We start from the raw sequence: 23686 nt of genomic DNA, 5'->3' as shown, positions 1-23686 counted from the left end.
GGTAGGACGTAGGAACCGGTAGTTCGATTTCGATCGCAAGAAAGGGTGCGCAGAGGGAACCAGCTTTCCCCCCGCAGTGCCGGCCTCCTCCTGCCCGCCTGGCGGGGCGCGCCCATGGCGCCTCTGCGGCGCTGGGATGGGGCCGGCGGGCGGGTGTGCTGCGCGCGCGCGGCCCTGCCCCTCCGGCTCCATATTGAGAGTGGAGGAGCTGAGATCGCTCACAAAATGGAGGCGGTCGGAGCTGCGTAGAGCTTTGGCGCGAGGGAGGAAATCGCTAGTCAAGGCTGGAAAGAAAGTTCCCCGCCTCCTCAGGGCCTATTAATATGTTTGGGAAGTCCCTGAAGCTGCTTAAGGGGAGAAACGAAGCTGCTTGCCAGCTGCAGGCAGGCTGGGCATTCTTACTGCTGCACCCCACCCCCTCCCCGGCCGGAGCGCTGCAAAATGGCGTGAGGCCCGCAGTATCAGCTGAGTGGGAGGGAGCCTGCTGGTCTTGTTGAAGCAGTGTGGTAGTTACACTAGGGAGGAAGGGACAGATGTGTTGTCCAAAGTTTGGTGCCCAGGAGAGACTGCTGTTATTACTAACTTGAAGCAGAAGGATTGAGAAACAACATCTTGTGTGACAGAGGACAGCACTCTGAATACCATAGAGATACTTATCCCCAGTGAGAACAAAATGCCTGAAAAAAACAACTAATTCCCTGAGAAAATAGTGCCTTTTATTCCTGTGGAGAGTTCTTATAACATAGGTGTGTCCTGAAGATAATTTCCTCCCATATGAGGATGGCAGTTCATGTGAACGTAATAAAAATAAGCAGAAAAGGACTTCACTTTTCCTTTCATGAGTGACCTGAAGAGTTCTGTGGTCATTCTTTTAAGGTAAAAGCAGTGTGGATTGCTAACTGAAAGCCCTGTCGCGTTGAGGGGTGTCAGAGAATTGTAAAAAGTCAGTCCCATTTTTCCTTATATAGGTTTTTTGTTTTGGAGAAGTGTACACTGTACAGTTTCACATAGTAATTTCCTTTAATATGCATAGGAGAGTTTGAAACACTTAATGTTCCCAACTTTAACATAACCCAGCTAAAAATAAAGTAGTGTCAGTAGATTAAAAAAAAACAATGCAATTAGTAACAGAAAACAATATTTCACTTAACCTGGAGCAGTTTCTATATACAGTAGGTGTGTTACCCTGTAAAATTTTAAGTTTGCATATAGTTCGGAGGTTTTTTTTATTATACTTCTGTAGTCCAGATCACTTGGAAGACTGTAGAAAAGAAGCTTTACTCTGTAGTCACGGGACCGTTGACTGTCAACCATTTATATAATGTTCCTGTAGTAGCAAATTTAATGCCTTAAATAGAAAGTTGTTACCAAGAATGCTGCGGCTTTCTCACTAGGTTTAGCAGGTGTAAGAGCAGGGATCTACTTCCCAGCCAGCTTTTTGTAATACTAGGCATTTTTTCCTATGGTACAACCTGAGCATTATAAACCAATGGTTTCCTAAAGCAGTATATAAATCAGAAGTTATCTTTTGGCATGCATTGCTTCACAATGTTCATTGCTCTATAGGGTGGTTGTGTTGCACTGAAAGGGATGTACACTTTTCTGATCAACCTTAGCACCGCCCCCCCCCCCCTTTATTTAAACTGGCAGAGGTTAAAGCACTTCACCTTCAGGTTTGAAGCAAGACATCTACATGTAGAAGTCTGTGGCTGGTTTTATGTAGTTCATCTCTCAGGCTAATACTGCATCTAGTCTAGGTTAAGCCACTTCAGCAAAAACAGTGAAGCCTGTTACGTGTTCATGCTGCAGAATTGAAGTCATGTGCAGCATAGCAAGCCAGCAGCATAGCTGGCCAGCACCTTGTTGTGGAGTGTTTTACATGCATGAATGTACCAGCTTGCTAAATAAGATTTTAATCCGGTTGCTTTTGAGAAGACTTTTCTGTCGTGTGGATGGGAGAAAGTTGTAAAATATTTTTTCATAAACTCCTGTCAAATGTACAGGGATATTCCCTGCCTAACTTAAAAAAAAACCCAGGCAACACTGAAAGAGAGCAGAAACACTAATGCACTTATAAGCCCACTTTAATCGTGCTAGGGAAAACTGGGCTCTGAAAAATGAGCACGTTTTAAAATGTGGCTGCTCATATATAGGTGATACTGTCAAGAGCGTCAATTAAACTTAAGTTTGTTTTACAATGCGTGTTAAGGTACCAGTCGTGTTCCAGTAGTTGTACCCACTACTGATCATTGATTAGTCATTATTCAAGACATTTTATTTGTAAGACATAAGTCCATGTTGATTCACATTTAAGAGGTATTTCCCATAACACTGAAACCCACACAAGAAAGTACTTCTACTTTCTTGCTTGCATGCACTTAACTTACAAAATTATTTGAGTACAAACTGTACAATTTTAAGGAATTAAGAATTGATAAATTTATTCAAAATGCATAAAAGTAACCTTTCAAAATGGATATCCCAAAAGACTAGACACTCAATTTGGACAGTAACCTCTTTTTCTTGTACACTGTGTTCTTAAATTTTGTTATAGTTCCTCATGATTATGCTTCTTAAAGCGTTAGACTTTCCCTTTACCTGGCAGTGCCTCATTGTTAATCCCTACAGAGCAGTACACAATTCGAACATAAGATAGGCATAAAATGAATGCACTTCCGCAGGGGTGGGGAGCAACCAAATTATTTAGCCTATTGAAATCTCTTTACTGTTGTTTGCATTTGAGCTCTCTTAAGTTGTTAGTTAGTGTTTTAATTACAGTCCCACCTCATTGTTTACTATGCTGCTGTCTGAACCCATTAGAAGTCATTGTTTTTATGTAAATGTGTTCCACCTATTTGTAGTTATAATGTCCACAGATAATTTTTAGTAATTCTGTGAAATTTTAACTCTGTAGTTTGTATTCAAAATATGTTTTTGATTTTTGATTTTGTAGGGCCATGAGCCAAAGGAGCCAGAGCAGTTGAGAAAGCTGTTCATTGGAGGTCTGAGCTTTGAAACAACAGATGATAGCTTGAGAGAGCACTTTGAAAAATGGGGCACACTCACGGACTGTGTGGTAAAGTGTCAAAATATTAGCTTGTGCTTTTAGAAGGATATAGGTACTTAATCTAATACAGGAATGCACAGTACCCCCTATGTTTTTGCAGGTGATGAGAGACCCGCAAACAAAACGTTCCAGAGGCTTCGGCTTTGTGACTTACTCTTGTGTGGAGGAGGTGGATGCTGCCATGAGTGCTCGACCGCATAAGGTTGATGGACGCGTGGTTGAACCAAAGAGAGCAGTTTCAAGGGAGGTAAGTTAGTGTTTCAGTTAACCTTATTTCCTAATCTTTACCTAAAAATGTAAAACTCTGAATGTCATTTTTGGTGTTGTAGGATTCTGTAAAGCCTGGGGCACATCTCACAGTAAAGAAAATATTTGTTGGTGGAATTAAAGAAGATACAGAAGAATATAATTTAAGGGAGTACTTTGAAAAATATGGCAAGATTGAAACCATAGAAGTCATGGAAGACAGGCAAAGCGGAAAGAAAAGAGGCTTCGCTTTTGTAACTTTTGATGATCATGATACAGTTGATAAAATTGTTGGTATGTAACTCTTCAGTGAGAAATGACTTACGCGATAAAAGTGTAACATTAGATGTCAGCACAGCAGTGTGTGGAATGTAACACGTTGGCATAATCAACTGCTTGACTATTGTAAGAAATGGGGTAGGTTTAATGTTCCTTTTAAAAGTGTGGTCGTGCCTTACAGTAGCTTTCTATGAGTTTTACAGCATATTGCTTTCGGGGATTTGATTTTCTCTTTCCTATTCACAATTTTCTCTAGTTCAGAAATACCATACTATAAATGGACATAACTGTGAAGTGAAAAAAGCGCTCTCAAAACAAGAGATGCAAACTGCTAGCTCTCAGAGAGGTGAGTTTAGAGTTGTGCATGGTTATTTTATGTAACTAGTTTTCAATTAATGTAATTTAAGTTAAATATTTTGTAGGTCGTGGGGGTGGCTCAGGCAGCTTCATGGGTCGTGGAAACTTTGGAGGCGGTGGAGGGAACTTTGGCCGAGGAGGAAACTTTGGTGGAAGAGGTAAATGACTGGAATGTTCGTACAGAATGTGATTTCTGTTTTATTTCCTGCGTCAGTTGGCTTAAACACTTAATACGTGTGATCAGGAAAACATTCTCATCTGTTTTGTGTTCCAGGAGGCTATGGGGGTGGTGGTGGCGGTGGTGGGAGCAGAGGAAGCTTTGGGGGTGGTGACGGATACAATGGATTTGGTGATGGTAAGTGTGTTGTTCACTTTTATTTTCCCCAACATTATAACCAGCTGTAAGTCTTGCCTTCACCTTGGAAACCACGTCTACTTTGGTGATAATGTTTTCTACATTGTAAATCTGTGAAGAGTTGAAGGTTTTTTGGTTTTCCCACAAAATGATGGGTGGAAGAAAAATACTACTCTATATTTACCGTTTAAAAATCTCATGTCATGAGGTCATGCAGCGGCTGTTTATGATTATTGAGAACTAAATGAAGATTCTGGTGTCAGTTGAGGTGACTAAAACTGAATAAAGCAGTGACGACTAACATACCAGAAATCTTTTCAATCAACTGTAAGACTTTTCATGGCTCAGTAGTATCCTTTTCATGATGAAGTCTGGATGAGTGTCCAGAATGCATCTGAAGAGAACTGTGGAAATTACCAAATGGCTGTGGAAGTAGCATTCGGCGGGGTGGGGATGGATGTGAGGGAAATAGCATGTAGTAGTTACGTATGTCCTGATTCTATAAGCAGATATATGTAGTAATGTTAAATTCTGTTTCCCAGTTTCGAACTACTCCATCAAAATGTCAGAGATTGGATCAGCATCTGGAATACTAAGTCTTTCAGATATGCTTTCTGTGATTAGAAAAAAAGAATGTCCAGTAGCTTGGATGTACGAAGCCACGTAGATGATTAAGGGAGCGGAACATCTCCCTTATGAGGAGAGGCTGAGGGAGCTGGGTCTCTTTAGCTTAGAGAAGAGGAGACTGAGGGGTGACCTCATTAATGTTTATAAATATGTAAAGGGGAAGTGTCATGAGGATGGAGCCAGGCTCTTCTCAGTGACATCCCTTGACAGGACAAGGGGCAATGGGTGCAAGCTGGAACACAGGAGGTTCCGCATAAATATGAGGAAAAACTTCTTTACGGTGAGGGTGACTGAACACTGGAACAGGCTGCCCAGAGAGGTTGTGGAGTCTCCTTCTCTGGAGACATTCAAAACCCGCCTGGACGCGTTCCTGTGTGATATGGTCTAGGTAATCCTGCTCCGGCAGGGGGATTGGACTAGATGATCTTTCGAGGTCCCTTCCAATCCCTAACATTCTGTGATTCTGTGATACATGTAAAGAAAGCCATACGTCTAGGTAAAAACTGTAAACGAGAATTCTTTTGAGAGCTTTGTCTACTGAGTCATTTCAGTTCAGAGGAATAAAGAGGATGATACACAGTACTGACAAAGCCATTTGTGTAAAGAGGCAGTTATTACATGTAGTGTGTGGTGGTGGTGGTAGCAGCATGTCTGTGTATTTTCTGTGAGCCACAATGAACTTCCAAGTATCATGCTTCAAGGGTATACATAAACTAATGTGGTTTTTTTTTGGTTGGGTTAAATTGTTTAGATAAATGATGCAACCGCAATGAATATAATACAGGGAAAACATTGTGGGACGTTTTTATTATGTGTTTTTGTTGTTGTTTTTGTTTGTTTGTTTTTTTAAATGGGCCTTTTCTTATCAATATTTAGCTTTGGTGGGTTTAGTTTGACTCTTTTATTCAAAGGTGGCAACTATGGAGGTGGTCCTGGCTATGGCAGCAGAGGAGGCTATGGTGGTGGTGGAGGACCAGGGTATGGAAACCCAGGCGGTGGATATGGAGGTGGAGGAGGATATGATGGCTACAATGAAGGAGGAAATTTCGGTGGTGGTAAGATGCCAGCTTTAATTAGACATTTTTTAGGCAGGTCCGAGTTGTACAACACCTGAAGTATGATACTGCATAAAATGAGTTGTAGAATTAGGTTGTAATGTAGAATGCTGTGTTACATAAGGAAAGTTCTGTTCCATCTGGATCAGTTTTGATAATACTATACAACATTGTTTTGCCTGGAACATATTTTTCAAAAAGCAGCAGCTATAAATCTGTGTGTGGAGGTAGAGTAGGAGAAATTTGAAGCTTTTGACCATTTGAAGTACGCTGTTGCCATCAGATACCAGTTCACATCATGTAGGTCATGTCCTCCTTTGTGAGGACTATAAATCTAAATTTATATAAGCTTTTTAATTGTTTGCCCCAAGTTTGGGGAGTTAAGTTGCAAAATCTGCTGCATACTTTTATCATACCCTCTGATGTGTATATGCAGCATGCCTGTTACAGTTCTGTCACTTTTTGGAGCAAATAAATGGTATGTAGTTTACATTATTGTCTTGCATGCAGAGTGTTGGGTAGTGGAAGAATGACCATGAAGCTCACGTGCTTTTCTGAGTTTGGAGGCCTTAAATTTGGCCTATTGTGTTAACTTCAAATTGCCTACTCAAATCTGTATACGTTTTCTAGTGTCATGTGGTGTTTATCTTCAATGAAATACCAGTTTCTAATCTTCAAAATGCTAAGGGTCTTCTGTCATTTGTGCCTTGTGAGGTAGAATGCAAAATGCTTGCAGTTCTATTTTAAATTGTTTTAAACTATTACAATTTACATTTACATTGGACATCATAATTTGGGAAGCTTCACATCCTAAGTGTTGAACAAAAGTGACTTTATAAATTTGTATTTGTTTCAGGTAATTATGGTGGAAGTGGAAACTACAATGATTTTGGCAATTACAGTGGACAACAGCAGTCTAACTATGGTCCCATGAAAGGTGGTGGCAGCTTTGGTGGCAGAAGTTCAGGCAGTCCCTATGGTGGTAAATATGATTTTGTACAGAAAATATTTTTGGGGTTAAAATTTCTTGTTATTCTTGTATTTGAATATTCACCCTGTTTTTTGTAGGTGGTTATGGATCTGGAAGTGGAAGTGGGGGCTATGGAGGTAGAAGATTCTAAAAATGCTACCAGAAAAAGGGTAGGTGTAATGCATATTTATAATGATGATTAATAATGTGCAACTGTTCACTGAGAGTAATAATTTTCTTATCCTGTATTCAACAGGCTACAGTTCTTAGCAGGAGAGAGAGCGAGGAGTTGTCAGGAAAGCTGCAGGTTACTTTGAGACAGTCGTCCCAAATGCATTAGAGGAACTGTAAAATCTGCCACAGAAGGAACGATGATCCATAGTCAGAAAAGTTACTGCAGCTTAAACAGGAAACCCTTCTTGTTCAGGACTGTCATAGCCACAGTTTGCAAAAAGTGCAGCTATTGATTAATGCAATGTAGTGTCGATTAGATGTACATTCCTGAGGTCTTTATCTGTTGTAGCTTTGTCTTTCTTTTTTCCTTTTATTTTCCCATTACATCAGGTATATTGCCCTGTAAATTGTGGTAGTGGTACCAGGAATAAACAAATTAAGGAATTTTTAACTTTTCAATATTTGTGTAGTTCAGTTTTTCCACATTTAGTACAGAGAACTCTATAACAGAAATAAAATGTAGTTTAGGGTGTTTCCTTGTTAGTTAATAGAGAGGATTAATGCATTTCTCAATTACTATTTTGTATTAAATTAAAAGTTAACAACCGAAACACCTATTGATTTGCAGTCTTAAGGGGTCTAGTCTCAGTGTATATATGTAACTGTCATTGACATGAGTTACATAGGCATACAGAGGGAAAACATCTGTATGTTACATTATAGTTTGTTTAGATGTATAACGAGGATTGAGTTACTCAAATTAGTGTTTGTGAATTATAGAACTACGCTTTACCTTAATGAAAATTTCAAATTACTTTTTGGTTTGTGCATATTTTTTTAATTTGTAGTTCTGTATTAGTACTAGCGCTTCAAGAAAATAAGGCATGATAAATATTTTAACAAGACCAACTTTAGACACATTAAAGCTGTCTCCCTTCTCATTTGAGATGCGTAAGGGATAACTGCAGTTGCTTAAGTCTTGGGTGAAGACAAAAAGACACTTGCTTTTTACCTTTATATTTATTGTAATTCCCGAGAAGTTAAGGTGGGGGGGAATCAAGTGCCTGTTTCCTTGGGATATACAATGATTCTGTTTCAATAAAAGCTATACTTTGGGGAGGGTGGCTTGGAATTTTCATCCCCTTCCTTTGTCCCCATTTCCCTCTCCCTCACACCAGACTGTGCTGTTTCAATGAAATGAGGCGTCATAGTGAGAGTAATAGGTATGTTCCTCAATAACTTAATGGCTATATACTTTCTTGCATGCACCCTAGGCAATTTTCTGGACACATTCTTCTGACTGGGAGCCAAGGGTAGCGCAGGTGTAATCACTGACAGTCCCAGGTAACGCGTTCCAAAAGCCCATTCACGACGGGCTCCAAGTAGTATAGTTTTCCAGCTTTTTCCCTTGCTAATGTCTGCACCCAGCTAAGAGCTCGAAGATAAAATGAAACACGATCTAGTGGTGTTTTGCTGACTAGAAACACTTCCCACGATGTAGAGTGATACAGTGCTTGAGTTTCCACAGGTAGAATGATAGCGTGTTACAATTTGATTTGATGCACTGGAGTGGCAAATCTTATCAGCACATATGGCTAGAAATTGTACATCATTCTCACTTCTGACCTCCAAATTAAGGCACTACAGTCTGTCCTTTTCTCAGCTTATGTGGATTCTCTCTCGACTATTGCCAGGACAGTGCTTTCTGTCAATTCAGACCCAGAAGAGTAGGGACCCAGTCAATAGAAGAACTATTCAGACACTTGACAATATGGTATTGGAATTACTCACACCTGTTTCACCTCTGGGTCAATGTGCAGTATAAGGTAAATGCAATTCCAGTGTAGGAATGAATCTGCAAAGATGTATGAAATGGCTCAAGGCATAATCAGTCTTATTAATAACGAACTATGATTTTAAGAAGTAGTAGAAAAATGAGTGTGGTGTTTGAAAAAAAATTAAACAATGTTATTTAAAGACTGTTATTGGAGTGTATTTAGACTGCAGTACGCTAAAACAAGGAACTGGTGTCAAGATGGTAGCCTCCAAACTGGATTTCAAAGCCTGCTTATTCTTTTCTGTGGAGTTTTAAACTTATCTCTAAAGCTAAAGCAAGAACTGGTGATTTAGTGAACGCTTCTGTTGTTGTACATATTAATTTGGGCTTGGGGTGGGGGGGAGGTTGTATTTCAATAAAGGTGTTTTTTAAACAACCCATTTGGAGTTTGAAAACATTGAAAACTAAACCACAACTCACTAGGGAGTGAGCCACCTAACTACCGACTTGCTTTGTACGTTACTACGCTTAGAAGATGTGTAGACTTGTACCTGGGGCCTGCATCTGATTGCAGGGACAACTGGAGGATGGGGTTGATGTCCCTTCTGACCATTGATCTGGTATTTCTAAATTTTTTTAGAATGTATTGACAGTGTTCTTTTTAACAGGGCCTCTTGTAGCTGTACTGTGACAACCATGTTAACTTTGAAAAATAGTGTCATAATAAACTTTATGAACAAGATCTGTATGCAACCTTTTAAGAGATGGATGTAAGTGACGGCTTTGTAGGTGGGTGGGGTAGCGTAGCTGTTGTTTGTGACGTGGAAAAGTGTGAGCCGTGAGGACAGTGATTAACCAGCTTGAAAGAACCTAGGATGTACTGCTTTGATCCATACTTTGCTAAGGAGACTCGTAAGACAGGACTTCAGCAGCCTATTGAGTATGGAGAAGTCAGCATAATTAAAGAATGACGAGGCAGCAGGAGCAACAGACAAGTGAAGCAACTTCCAGACAAGTGAAGGCATAAGATATCACTGTGCTGATAGTGAGCAGCTTTCCCAAGGCTAGTTAAATCTGCTTATCACAGCTGAAATATCGAAGAAAGTCTAGCAAGAGTTCTTCACCTTTTGGAACCTCCTTGAGTGATAGCTACTTGAGTTGACTCAAAATCAATAGGTCTAGCATTTAGACCTGAAAGGAAGGGCAATGAGCATAGGTAAGGTTTGCCTTTAAAATTTTTCATGAATTAAAAAGTAGTGGGAGGTTTTTAAACAAGGTAAGAGTAATTTCTTTGATTTTCAGGTTGAATGAGAAGCTGCTGCTTGACAAAATGGGGAATGTCTTGCACATCCTCTTCAATTGAAGGTTTCTGACTGGGTAAGATTTGTAGTGTATAGTAAACACTCGTTTAACCCTTATTTCCTTCTAGGCTTTACTTTGCCAGCCTTTTAATATCAAGGAAAGCCTTAAGTATTAAGAAGCAAGTATTCCAGCATACGTCATCCAGCGTTTCCTGCTCTGGATGAGGGTTGCTTGCTGGTGGCATAATTGCTGTTCCAGAATCTTCCATTCCTGGCAGGTAGAAAACTGCTGTGTGTCCAAGATCAACAAGACAGAAATGATAAATGTTTCAAAATACATGCTCTGGTTTCTGTGGGGAGTGTACTGGGGGGGATGGGGTGAGAAATTGTTCGTTGCCTTGTAACAGACAGAGACGCCTTACAGAAACGCAGAAGGGTGAAGACGCTGAAGCGGTTCATCACAGTTCTCTGGTGTGTGATGCGCTGCTCCTGCACTGGTTCCTTAAAGGCGCTTTGCATTGGTTAGAGCAGTGATTTCCCTCCAAAAAAAATGAACTTGGTATTTATCTGTACAAATCAAAGAGTTCCCTTTTGGATTTTTTGGTGCTTTCAGGCAGGGTGGTTTAGTGGAGGCCAACGCTGTCACGTGATGTCCAGCTGAAAGCACAGCTGCCCTTGCATAGATGAGTGACAATAAAAACTTTTCATGGAATCTGCTGTTACGCACATTGGTTCTTAACTCTTGGAACATGTATTTCCTTTTCTGCATCTTTGATTGTTACAGGTCTGGGATATTTTTAACTCCTTTTATATAGTAGTCTAGTACCTATTTAAACTTACCAATACATTTTTGAGCATGTGCATTAGTTTTGTGAAGCCAGTTTCTATTTTAGTGTTGGTTATGCTTCAGTTACTCAGAAAATAAAGTCAAACGGAATCTATGTATTTCAGTTTAACCTGGGGCTTGGGCATGTTCACGGGCTGATTCGGGTATTTAAACCTGATACCTGCTGTCTGTAAACATCCAGAAAGCAAACTCTTGACAATGTAACATACAATTAAAAGTTAACTTGGAAGTAAGTTACAGGGCTAATGTTGAGGTTTTCATATAGTCGGGAGCTACGTAATGGAAATCTCACAATGACTGTAGATATTTTTAAAAAAACGCTGAGAAACGTTTCTGGTTAGCCAAAGTTGAGGCAGAATTTAAACCTGCTGCAGTGAGGCTTCAGTCTCTCCTTAGCGCAGTACGCCAGACAGGTTGTTGCTGAGGTGAAAAGCTTGCTTCCTGCGCCTAGAGGTGGGAAACCTTTGCTTTTCCTCTGCGAGGCAGAGCTGCTCTGGTGAGCTCACCAAGGCATCTGTGTGTAGCAACAGGTAACAGGGAAAAGCATTAGTGTGTCTGATGACTACTCAGTTCTGAGGGCAAATGCTTTGTACTTGGGGGCAGGGGGAATGTTACAATTTTTTAACAGCAAAATCTTTGAAATGTTTTAACTACAGTAAGTTTTAACCAAAACTTTGTAGTTTGCATCCCATTCCTAGGCCTGCGTATAGAGCAAAGCTCTACCTTTCCGTAACGTTAGAGGATTCTACATTGCTGCAGGCTTGTTCTGTGCTCTGGAGGGGTCTTTTTGCACCATGTATAGAACTAGATATTCACTGTTAGAATTATTTTCACACGTGGATTGATAACACTCTTGCTAGACTAATTTGCTTAATTTCAATTATTTGTGCCCCAATTTGCTCAGAAATAAACCTTGTCAAAGATAAACACATCCCTAAGGAGTACTTGGTCAAGTGTATCTTTGTCCCAGCGGCACTTCCAAGAGTTAAGAATATTATTTCATGGCTAGGTTGTTCTGTAGTGGCTGCTAGTGAAAATAGCAGCTGTACCTGTAGATGGAGATGCAAAGATGTGAAGTTAACAGAGCATTGGTCCCCAAGCTGCAGTTCTACATGATGTGATACCTCAACCTGTGTGTAAATCTGAAAGGAAATGGTACTTCCAGGTAGTAAAAATGTATTTCCCCAAAAGGGTCCTGGGTTGATGCAGATGTGGTAAGTGTTTTGTTATTATAGAACACTGGCATTAAACACAGCACCTTAACTTTGATATACTTTAAATATTTCAGGCAGGAAGGGGAATGCTCCCAGTCTTTAAAGCATTGATTGTGTGATGTACTGACTTGCTGTCTTTGGTTCATGTGTTTAAGACATTAATGTGTTTTCATATACTGTCTGCACTGCCTTGGCAAATTCCCTTACACACCAGTCTGTGGTTTCTGAGAAGTGTTTGTATCTTAAATTGTGTGGAGCATGAAAGAACTTAAGTATCACTAAACTTCAGATATCTGATGGATGATTCTTTTTCTGCTGTGGGTGCTACAGGTTGACATCTCTATCTAAGATTAGCTTTTTCCTGAACTAAAGTAATCCAAGTATCTCCGTAGAAGAAAAATGGCCTTCATGTAGAAGATAATATTGCAAGATTGGAAGCAAATAATATGTTAAAATAACTGGCAAAGACTTCAAGAGCAATGGTGCTAGTGTGCTGCAATCTTAGAACTTGTGGTTAAACAAGTTTAAAAATAGCATGGAAATTAAAAATGTCAGTATAGTCCATAATGGATTGAAATTTGTTAAAATATTTTAATTTTGTATCAGAATAAAGTGTATATTGTCAAATGACTTACAATCTAAAATGCGTTGCCATCACCTTTTTTTAGTGCCTTGAGGAACACAAAGCGGTCTTAAATTGTTGCAACACGTTGTGAGTTACAGGATCATCTGGGGCTGCAAGTCAGAAAACCTTGGTTCAGCCCAGCTCCTCAGCTTTACTTGTAATAGTTTTAAAACTGAATGTTTTGATTGAGAAATAAATGGTCTCTGCGTGGAGACTTGTCGGTGTATGAGGTCAGCATTGTGATGCGTTAGACTTGGCAATGTCACTGGTCATTCTCAGGTCTGGGAACATACTCTGTACCTCAGTAATAATAATAAAATGCAGGATATAGCTTGCAATCTGATATGTTTTCACATATGCTGAAATAATCAAATGTGAAATATTTTTTTCCTTAATGGTGCTGGGTGTTTCGATGGGAGCACAACAGTCGCTGTGTCCGTGATATAACAAGGACTGGTTTAGGCTGAATGCAAGTTGCCGTGGTCCGAGTTACTTCAGACTGATTCTTGCCTGGTGGAATTCAAACAAGGCTTCTGCGTTAACTGCGGGGTTTTTGTTGTTGCTGTTTTCATCTCGGTAATGGAGTAAGTATCCCTGTGTTAGGTTTCAGACATGTGGGTAGCAGAAGTACAACAGCCCCTGCAAAGGCTGTAAGGATGCTGTTTGCCTTCGGCTTTTGCGTTAATGCTAAAATACGGAAAACAATGAAGTGGAGGGCAGGGGTTTAGAGAGATCTCTCTTTTATAGCCAGTTTGTAGTAAAAAGTATTTCTATTACAGCTAGAGAGAACATTTTCTCTGTCAGTTAAGACATTTGCTCGCCTAGTTAATAGCAGGGGGGAACCCAGGAGCTCTTCCTCTTTAGGTTCCCTGTGCTTTGCCATCAGACCTACCTGTGTACTAGAGCTACTGTGTAGCAGTGTTGACTGTCTGGGGCCATAGCTGGGTGCACTTCCTCCTTAATGCTTATGCACTGAAATTGCCATCCTCAAATATGGATCAGATACTCTTGCTTTAAATGGCAGCAGTGTCTCGTGTTCCCCTAGTGCTCACCCAGGCTGGGTGGTTGTTAGGGCTGTTTTCCTGCTGAGGCAGTGCTGGGCAAAGTCAACAGACGCATATTTGGGTAAGAGCAGCAAGAAAAACATCCCTCCCTGCTGCAGTGTCTTTGATGTAGTTTAGCTGGTGCTTGGCTGCCCTATCTAGGGCAAATAAACCTGCTTCGTCCAGCAAATCCAGCCTCCAGGTTTTCAACCATTGGTATTGACCATTTGCTCCAGAAAGAGGAGTGCTCTTGCATTCAGAGTGTGTCAAGGACGGTGCAGCAGGATGGCCTTCCCAGGGAAGGAGCTCAGTACAAACAAGGTAAGCAGCTGCAGAGTGGGAGCTGGGTCTCCTGGATTTACATTTCCCAATGTCTTCTGCAAAAACACCATGTTACTATTCACTGTAACAGGCAGGGTTCCTAGCACTGCCAGGGCTGTCAGAAATCTGAGGCTACAGTTATTTTCATGACTTCACTGTATCTGCTGCCTCGGATACAAACACTTTGTGGGGAAAGACCTCACTTGACAGTTCGCAGCAAGTAACACAGTATGAGAAGTTGTGTGAAACTTGGTTTTTCTCTGAAGGTAGTCAGGGCTGGAGCATCTCATAGACCCAGGTTTAGGTACCAGAGACTTTCTTCTGGTACTGGCACTTGGCCATTACACCTGCCTTTTAAAGAGGATACAGTCAATAAGATCGTGGTTCCTGGCATTACACCGCCCTGGAGCAAAGCTGCCTTCTCGGTGAAGCTGTTGTTACTGCTCTGCTCTTCTCTGGTTAGCTAAGGTTGCGCTGCAGATGGAGAGAGCGACTGTGTTTGCACCAGGTGCTAGAGGCGCCTCTGCTATTCAGAACCGCTAAATGAGTTAAGAGTAAGATGAATGACAAGGTGACAAAGACTGGAAATACAAAATTATTTGAGGTAATAAAACCAAAAGCTGATTGTAAAGAATCACACTGATACTACTGTGCCCAACTGGACAAATAAAATAGTATCTGAAATTCTGTGCGTACAGGGAAAAACCAAAACATACCTATGTAACAGTAGGCTCTAAACTAGTTAATGCCATTCAGGTGAGAGGGCTTGGAGTCACTGAGAGTTGTAGGAAAGGAGCAAACAGCACAGACCAGTCAAAACCAGGAGATCTTCCCTAGCATCCCCTGACAATAATACTCATCAGAACAATCCTTTCCTCTCTACTCGTCCCCTGCCCTTCCTCTCTGCGCCTTTTTTTTTGAGGACACTGAAAAAGTCCATAAGAGATGATATAGGGAGGAACTGGGATTACAATAATCTAAAACTGTTCTTCTGGCTTTCATGGCCAGCCATGGGATGAGATGCTCGCTGCTGGATGTGCAACTCCAGCACAGTTAAAACAGTTTGGGAAATAGAAACCTCAAGGCTGAATTCACCAACAACCCTATCATTTTATTAGCATTACTCTAACTTTGTGACTAATGAGCTAATGGAAGGCTGGCTTGCTAAACTGGTGTCCCTCTTCAAACCCTTTCTCCTACAACATTAATAAATGATCTTTGTGGGTCCTACTCTACCCTTTTTCAGTATCTTCAGTTCCTTCTTTTTAAAAAAAGTACTATAAGGTCTTGCAAAATCACTTGGTGTTTATTATACTAAATGAAGTTATGCATAAATATTGTAATATACAAAATACTTCTAAAATGATAGAGGCATATTTAATCTGAAATGGTTTTTCTGCCACTGGTGCTGTCTTGGAAGTTTTAGAGGGAAGATGCAGCAAGATGATAGAGATTTTAGTGTTCAGATCAATACGTGTATTACAAATTATGCATTTTCTGTATTCAGAAAATCCACAGTGATCAAGTACAGTGAGTCCATTTGAAGAGTAAACAAAACAATGCTATTCATTTGCCCAATTTTTATTCTCTTATAAATCATAATTTAAACTCCACAGCACTTTTCAATTAATTGAGCACAGGTTCCAAACAGTGCAGTCAGGTGGCAGTTAGTATGCCTTTTTCCAGAAGCTCCAAAGTAATGGCAGTGACAAATGATGCTCACTGATGGGAGTCAGAGACACAGAGTGTATTTCCAGAACAATTACTCAAAAGTGTACAGAATTTTTAGTCGGAAAAATGCATAATGCTGACAATGTCTTAATGAACAGATTTTAAATGCCGTTGGAGGAAAGATCTCATCATGAATTTAAGTAGTGTTCAAAGACCAAAACAAAAACTATGTAAACTTAACATAGACTTGAGACTTCACTTTACGTTACACAATCCTTCCACAGGGCAGTTAAGATTATGCTGAACGAAGCGTTAGTGACGCTGACAATGCTGTGTGATACGTCTCTGGTTATTAAGCATATTTGTTACATGAAGTCTTCGCCTTGGAAAACTAGTGAGGATTTCCCTTCTTTTGGGAAATAAATGTGTAAGAAGTAGAGTTTAAAAAAGTTTAATGAACTGATAAATCAAAATCAATCACTAAGAATCAACTTTTATACTAAATTAAAATCATATATTAAATATAAAGCAAATATAAGTGTGTAAGAAACATAGGAAACAAACACTATTGCATATTTATAAAAAAGTATCAGAAGCCATACTGTTTGTCTTGCAAGAAATTATATTTAGAAGGCTAAAATCATTTTTTAATATATATATCAAATAAATCTATGAATATAACGAGATAGAACAGTATATAAATATGGTATCTTTAAATATTTACATGTATATGGAAACTAGTCAAAGTGGCACTATAAGAAGAAAATGTCTGTTATAAAAGTGAGATTACAAATTTTGCATACATCCATCTGCATTACACTATTAGTTTTCAACTTGCATCTTCCATAAACTCATTATTAACTTTAAAATTATCATTGCATAGAATTACTTGAAAAATATTACCTAATTCTGCATTCCATCTCACAGTAAAAAGCTATCAGGATAATGATACAAAAATAGTAACTCAGAGAGCAGTAGCCAGCTGTGCTGCCCTTCAAAGTTTAGTCTCTGACTTCTTGCTTTTAGGAACAAGAAAGACGTTGCCGTCTCTAGTTTGCTGCAGTGAATATTCACTAGAGGAGTAAGATTTTCCATCTTCATCACGGAGCATGCTGAAGACCTCAAGGTACAAGGTGGTTATTTGCTTTTTCATTTGACGGAGGCTTTTGTCATGCTCTCCTTTTTCCTTAAGCAATTTCTCTTTCTCATCTTTTAGGTTACTCAAGTCTTGCTCCAGTTCCACTATATTTTCCAGTTTTCTTTTACGGCAATTTTGAGCAGCCACTTTGTTCTTGCCTCTCCTGCGTATATCTCGAATAAGCGCAAGCTGGTGTTCATTGAACTGTTCCTTAGACATCATTTCATTGAAGTCATCAACAGGGAGATTGATTATTTTTTCGACAGGAAAAGGGATCTGCAGAGCTTTTGCTCTTTGCTCATCTCTTGTGAGATGAGCTTCAAGGCGGCTTGAAGGTTTATCTTTTGTGAACGGAGCTTTGGGGTGGCCTGGACCAGGAGGGGGTTCCTTCTTTGGTGTGTTAGTACACCGCAGACTAGGTGTTTGAGCGCTTGGCCCCATGGAAGAAAAGACTTGATCCCGGAACTGCAATGAGTACACGCTAGCATTGCTCTGCGGCACGCTTCCAGGAGCGCTATCCATGTCTTCCATTTCAGAATCGCTACAACCAAAAGTCTTATCTCCATAGGCAGATGATTCAACAGAGTGTTCAGGCGATGCTACACTAGAGCTGGCATTCAATGAAATACCAGAGTCAGAATCATTACATTCTGGTATGGTTCCTGAGTGGCTGCCATTAAAAGCTTTACACAGTGAGAAATCAGAAAGATCAATAGGTTCACTTAGAATATCCGCGAGTGATTGACTGATAGTGTTTGTCGTTCCTGCGTCATTGTTCACCTTTGTATCAATAAAGGTGGTGTAGAAATCCTCACAGAAATCAGAGCTTGAAGGGGACGTGTCATTTAAAGAGTTCACACTCAGCAGGCTGGTGTCTTCTGGTGGCAAAATGCTGGAAAAGGGGCCCTCAATACTATGCAGGAAATCTGGACTGCAGTTAACTTCTTTTTTTATGATGGGTAATGAGCTGTAGTAATTGTAGCTGTTATGCACGTCCGTTGGCTTGGTTTCAGGGCTTGCGATTGTGCTTACCTCAGCCAGGTTATCATTTTCAATGTTAAGACACTATAGGGGAATGCAAGGGAGAAGCTGAGCAACACATCTCCAATTGATAAAACCTTTTTCTATAACCCACAAACATGAAATATTTTAGCCATCAACATGCACATAAAATGGGTGTTACAACATCACTGTAACCTAGATGACTACAACACACTTTTACTACGGGGAGGCCATCGAGGAAGAGAACTAGATGCCTAAGCAAGAGTATGAAGCAACTTGTTCTGGACAAAGCTATTTAGATTAAGACAGCAGAGCCTCTCAGACTCAGAACAAGATGCTGAAAAGACCCATTCCAATGCCACTGGGAAGCTGCACAGAGCCCTCCTGTTCTGGTAAATTGCTAGTGGGGATCCTGGAGCTGCCAGGTCTGAATGTCTCACAAGCGCCACTGCTAGGAATGGCATGGGTAGAACACGTGGAAAATTACTGAATCAGACTTAATGAGCATTACTAGCAAACAATTAACTGTAGCACTCTTTAATTTCATGTTATGCAATAGATTTCTCTTCCTCAAAAAACAAGAATCTTTTAGGATTTACTGAATGAAGCAGCTGTTCAGTGCAGAGAAATGTAATTCTTGGTGAAGTAAAAGGAGGACTAACCTGAAGCCTTGCAAACATTAACTCACCCCACATACTTTCAGTTAAGCTGGCTAACAAACACCAGCATGAGCGGTGAACACTATCACACTGATGGGCTTTCATTGGCTACAAGACCAATGTTCTTTCCAACGGGGTGGCAGTTTCTCAACAGAAGCTGAAATAAGTGTGCCTGCTGTCCCCAAAGAATTAAGCAATTACCAAAATGATTCTGTTTCTCTTAAGAAGGGACCACACACTGATTATTTAGCCAGAGATCGCTCAAGGCGTAAGCTAAGGTTTTGAATGGGAGAGCTCTCTTTTTTTTTTTTTTCTTTTCTTCAAACATAATTCGTAAAAGGCAATGCCCTCAATATAATTATCACACTTCTTTCAGAAGATTATTCAATTGCTGTTCAGAATTACTGCAACAGACAGCTTCTGTTTGGTTTCTTAATGTATTTGCGGCATCACTGCTGCCTCTTCACAGCTAACTGCCCTTGTTGCTTATGTGGGGCTTTTAAGCCCAACCACAGCAGTAAAGATTAAGAAACTAGGAAAATTCTGAAAAATATAAAAAGACAAAGGGAAAAAACAGGGTGGCAGGAAAAATGCAGTTCCTGCAAACGCTTTTTTTTTAAAAAATATGATTCAGATTTACAGGCATTCCACCAAGCATTCAGCTCTTATGCTGTTAACACAAAGTAGAGCAGCACCATGCTGAGGCATGATGATATTCTACAGTAACATTTTTGAAAATAAATTTGCTCCATTTTATAGTCAAATCTAAGGGAAATATAAATAGAAACATAGGAAAAAAAAAAACCCTAGATGTCCTCTATAATGCACAGTTTAGTACTATAGCAAAGCAATTTTTTTGTTCCTTTGAAATATTGAGTTCATGGATATTATAGTATTTGTTCTTACTGAACATATATAGACAGTAGTTATATAACCATACCTGACTCTTCTATGTATCTAAATATATGTTCTATTACCATCTTTACAAAACCTTTTCCTTAGATAAACATTGAATGCAAAAGTAACCATAAATGATTCACACAGTCTACTTAGACACAGCAAAAAACCCATTTACAATAAAGCTTGTGGAAACAATTCCTATTGTAGATCCATAATTCAGAAGTGTCCATCTTTAAGCAGCTAAAATGTCAACCATGATCATGCTGTAAAGAAGTTGCATACAGAGGAAAACAATGATCTGCTAAACATGGGGAAGTTCTGATTGGGAAGATAGATTGTGTTTTATTAAGGCCTTCTGATAAACAACTAATGTCCTTCCTCCTACATGTTTTTGAATATATTATTTTTTAAAAAATTAAAGCTCATATTGAGCTATAGCCATCCTACAGGTGTAGAATCCAACATGCTAGTCATAATCACCATCTGTTAAGATGCTATTGCACTGCATTCTCCAAAATACCATACTCTTCCAAAATAGCATGCTATTTTTTTCAGGTGCTTATCATACTATAAACCTTTACCTGTAACTCTGGAAGGGACAATAATTCTTCCCAAACTTGCTCTATGTTCTGCATATTCTCCGCATCAGTAAGTGGAACTAGAGCAAGTGATTCATGTGGCTGAGTTTTATCAGAGGAAATGAAGACTGGGTTGCTATCGATGTCAGCAGGAACCAGTGACTGAAACGCAGCTGAAGAAGCCTGGAGTGTTTAAAAAAAAAACAAAAAAAAAATTTTAAAAAAAAGCCCAGACACACCTAAAAACCCAAATTTGAATTTTCCAAAGCAAAAATCTGGTTTTTGGTGTTCTACCATTTCTGCAGAACAAACAGGCAGGTATTTCTTAACAAAAGCATTTTTTGTAAATAATGGGATAATACAAAAATATTCCCATGAAACGAGTCTTCATATTAAGGAAAGAAATAGGAAAAAAGCCCTAAAACCTGGCTGGTGAAGGGCTTATCTTTACATATCAAATACTCTGGGTCAGCACACGGAAATAAAGCAGCTCAAATGCACTAACTCCAGAGAGCTGCACTAAGCTCACTGTAACAAGCTGACGAAGTCCACTGCCGTTATTCGCAGTAACTGGAACGGTTGCCATCGGCTGGCGTTACACACTGAATCCTGGCTGTGGGATTCAGTGAGCAGCAGGAACACGAGAGCACCACTCCACTCCCTCTGGACGCAGCCCTAGTTTAAGCCTACTACACTGCTTTATTCCAGCTGGAGTTGGCTTGGGGACAAAACTCAAATCGTATCACAAACTAATATTACGGCAAAGATAAGTCTGAGAAGATGTGAGACTGATCCCCTAGAAGGCCACCCGTGAAACCGCTGTATTGAGCATTTTTACCTCATTGTCGTCTATAAATGGGAATGCTTCTGCCAAGAGCTGCATGCAGTCATCAAAGGACAAGTCCTCTGCTTCTGGTTTTGAAGTCTGTGCGGTCTAAATAGGAAAGTTATTAAAAATGTTATTGCATCTTTGAATAACTGAAGAATCTTCCACTACAGCAACGAATGCAAATTCGTTTTAGGTAACCACTAACATTACGTCTTCCTGTGAATGGAAAAAGGTTTAAACACACTCACAAACACATACTAGAATTTACCTGTGAAAAACCGACTGGTGGCTCAGTATTTTCTGACTGAACACGCTGAGCTCGCTGAACTGGAACAAATTCACCTGTCTCTTCGTCTAACTCCAGCTGAGCCAGCAAGGCTTTCTCCTGCTCTTTTTGCAGCTGCTCTTGTCTTTCCTTTTCAAGTTTCTTCTGTTTCTCAAGTTCATACTCCTTCTGTCGTTGACTAAAATCAAAAACTTCACGCCTTGCCCCAAGGTCTATATCTTGCCTCCAAAGGATGTCAATCAAGTTCATGTCCTGTAATAGAAATGCTTTTTTTAAGCAAGTATCCTCCCCAGCAAAACTGGTTTAGAACAATAACAAAGCTTTAAAATTCTGTATCAAACAGACTCATGTAACTGAGGCTTATTCTCTTAATCCTACAAAATTATCTAGATGAAATATGGCTCTATACGACCTTTCTAAAGCGTGTGAACTGATGGTTTGGTTGCTGTGGCCCTCACACAGGCTCATAGAAACTAAGTAATTTGTTCCACTTGGTAGCATAACACATGAACAGGCCAGAGGATAAATATGTTCTTCTTTCCTAAGTTAGCTCATAAAAAACACGAAGCTATAGAATTAATTATGTCACATTAAGAAAGTAATTTTTAGGAGAAAAAAACAGAAATTGAAAAGTTTGTCCATGTAAGTTTTTTTTCAGTATGACCTTATAAAACTGTAAAAGCTGACTAAAAACATGATGGGGGCTGTCTGAAGTAACTATAATATCCATACTGCAAAATGTATTTTTAAATATTTATGTTCCATCCTGGTATTAAGTACTAATCTTAAAGATCAGCAGAACAGGGCTTCAGAGTCAGAGGATAATGGGGTTTCAAAGTCACCAAGCGACATAACATCACTGTAGCACAAAACACAATTATTCAGACTATTACCAAAAAATCATAATTTAAAGCTTAGTCTAAGCTGATGTTCTAAGTGCAGCTGGTTTGGAGTATAAACTAGAGGTCAATAGGTGTCAAATACTGTTAATCAGTTGGCCTCTGGCTCATCACAGTCAATCATCACCAGACAGCTAACAATGACCTACATTTCCGGGAAATCAGCTACCCCTTGCACCTGTGGTGTTTCAGGAGACAAATCAAACTCTGTTATTTAGGGAAAACCACCCAGTTTATTATTTGATTTGGATATAATTTCTTTTAATGTATTGCATAAGGAGTTTTTTTAGGGGGAAGGGAATTGGTGGATTGTTTTGTTTTTTTACTGTTCAAGCATTCAATATTTTTAAAGGTTGAAGTTTGGACTATTTTCTTCTGTGAAGAAAATCTAACACTCAAAAAATCATCAATCTGGATGTTAGCTGATACAGAATTTTAATACTTGGTAGCCACATTTGTCAGATGGGTAAATGCCAACAATTTCTAGGTGGTACCTGTGAGTTTTTATTTTATGGCATGTTTCATTATTCTTAAAGCTAACCTTTTGCAGCAGCACACAAAAATAATGTTCAGTGTTGGGCATTCTCACCAGGCTAGCACACTACAAATAATATACCACACACTACCTTTCATTTAAACAGAACTTTACTGATTCAGTTAACAGTTCTACACCCAAGACACATCTATTTTGCCACCGTATCAAATTCAAACACTCCCTTATCTCTAAGGTCTGTTTTCAAATAGAAAAGCAAAGCAACCTGAACGCCAGGTCATGCTGCCATTCAAAACGATCACTTCTGTACGAGAGTCATGGCAAAAAGCATCGGGGCAAGTCCACGTTTGAACAAACCAATTCAGTATTCTCATTTTTTTGTTAAAAATTCTGTACCATTAGCGCTCATATTTACACGTGGCATGAACTACTTCTACCAGTTACTGAAAAGATCACTTCTCTCTAAAATTGGGCAATTACATAAAATATCTGAGTACACCACAACGCAGGCATTCCCAAATCTAAGACATATTTAATATACCTTGCTAGGACAGACTAAACTCAGCTTTAATGGCCAGCCATGAAGAAGCTGTAATAATTACAGTGGCTGCCCAAGACAATGTTTGGTCTCTCCATATTGGCAGGGTAAAACGAACTAATTAAGTTCTGCAGACATTGGAGATACTGCAATACGGCACAGCTTCATTAAGGGCCAGTAGTTTACCAGCTGCTCACTGTCTCCTCCTGCAGCAGATTCGAAACTGTTTCCTAGTCTCAGAGCATTTGCAATATGCTCTGGATAAAACTGCAGGATCTGGATTTTAGGGCTCACTTCTGAATTATTCATTTACAAGGCACCATTAAAAATGTGACTTAAAAGATTTTTTTGTGTGTGTATAATACATGAGGCTGTGAATTAACAGAGCTGTTTTCCTCCCTGAGTTGCAACAGACGACAGCACAAAAACAGCAGA

General features: G+C 39.6%; 2 protein-coding genes across 15 annotated transcripts in view; one reads left to right on the top strand and one right to left on the bottom strand.

Moving 5' to 3' along the window:
* Nucleotides 1–19823, top strand: part of HNRNPA3 (heterogeneous nuclear ribonucleoprotein A3) — a 25508-nt gene extending 5685 nt beyond the window's left edge. For 6 of the 12 annotated variants that reach the window (XM_068407397.1, XM_068407395.1, XM_068407390.1 and 3 more), the window contains 10 exons: nucleotides 2954–3076; nucleotides 3168–3314; nucleotides 3397–3607; nucleotides 3849–3938; nucleotides 4000–4107; nucleotides 4224–4304; nucleotides 5843–5986; nucleotides 6843–6968; nucleotides 7055–7126; nucleotides 7213–9649. In XM_068407397.1, coding sequence (XP_068263498.1) covers nucleotides 2954–3076; nucleotides 3168–3314; nucleotides 3397–3607; nucleotides 3849–3938; nucleotides 4000–4107; nucleotides 4224–4304; nucleotides 5843–5986; nucleotides 6843–6968; nucleotides 7055–7107 — 1083 coding nt within the window. In that variant the 3' untranslated portion in view covers nucleotides 7108–7126; nucleotides 7213–9649. Of the gene's footprint in view, nucleotides 1–2953; nucleotides 3077–3167; nucleotides 3315–3396; nucleotides 3608–3848; nucleotides 3939–3999; nucleotides 4108–4223; nucleotides 4305–5842; nucleotides 5987–6842; nucleotides 6969–7054; nucleotides 7127–7212; nucleotides 9650–10209; nucleotides 10285–12599; nucleotides 12914–13321; nucleotides 13479–14099; nucleotides 14259–16955; nucleotides 17056–17145 lie in introns of those variants that run through there. The other 6 variants (XR_011048754.1, XR_011048755.1, XR_011048753.1 and 3 more) reach the window with 6 other exon arrangements.
* Nucleotides 15819–23686, bottom strand: part of NFE2L2 (NFE2 like bZIP transcription factor 2) — a 25600-nt gene continuing 17732 nt past the window's right edge. For all 3 annotated transcript variants that reach the window (XM_068407386.1, XM_068407387.1, XM_068407388.1), the window contains exons 2-5: nucleotides 21304–21573; nucleotides 21045–21140; nucleotides 20210–20389; nucleotides 15819–18132 (exon numbers count right to left, since the gene is read on the bottom strand). In XM_068407386.1, the coding sequence (XP_068263487.1) occupies nucleotides 16924–18132; nucleotides 20210–20389; nucleotides 21045–21140; nucleotides 21304–21573 (1755 nt within the window). In that variant the 3' untranslated portion in view covers nucleotides 15819–16923. The remainder of the gene's footprint in view (nucleotides 18133–20209; nucleotides 20390–21044; nucleotides 21141–21303; nucleotides 21574–23686) is intronic.

The sequence above is a fragment of the Nyctibius grandis genome, chromosome 9 (genome assembly GCF_013368605.1).
Source record: "Nyctibius grandis isolate bNycGra1 chromosome 9, bNycGra1.pri, whole genome shotgun sequence".
NCBI lineage: Eukaryota > Metazoa > Chordata > Aves > Nyctibiiformes > Nyctibiidae > Nyctibius > Nyctibius grandis.
Note: the sequence above shows the minus strand (reverse complement) of the source record. Positions and strands in the feature narration are given on the sequence as shown.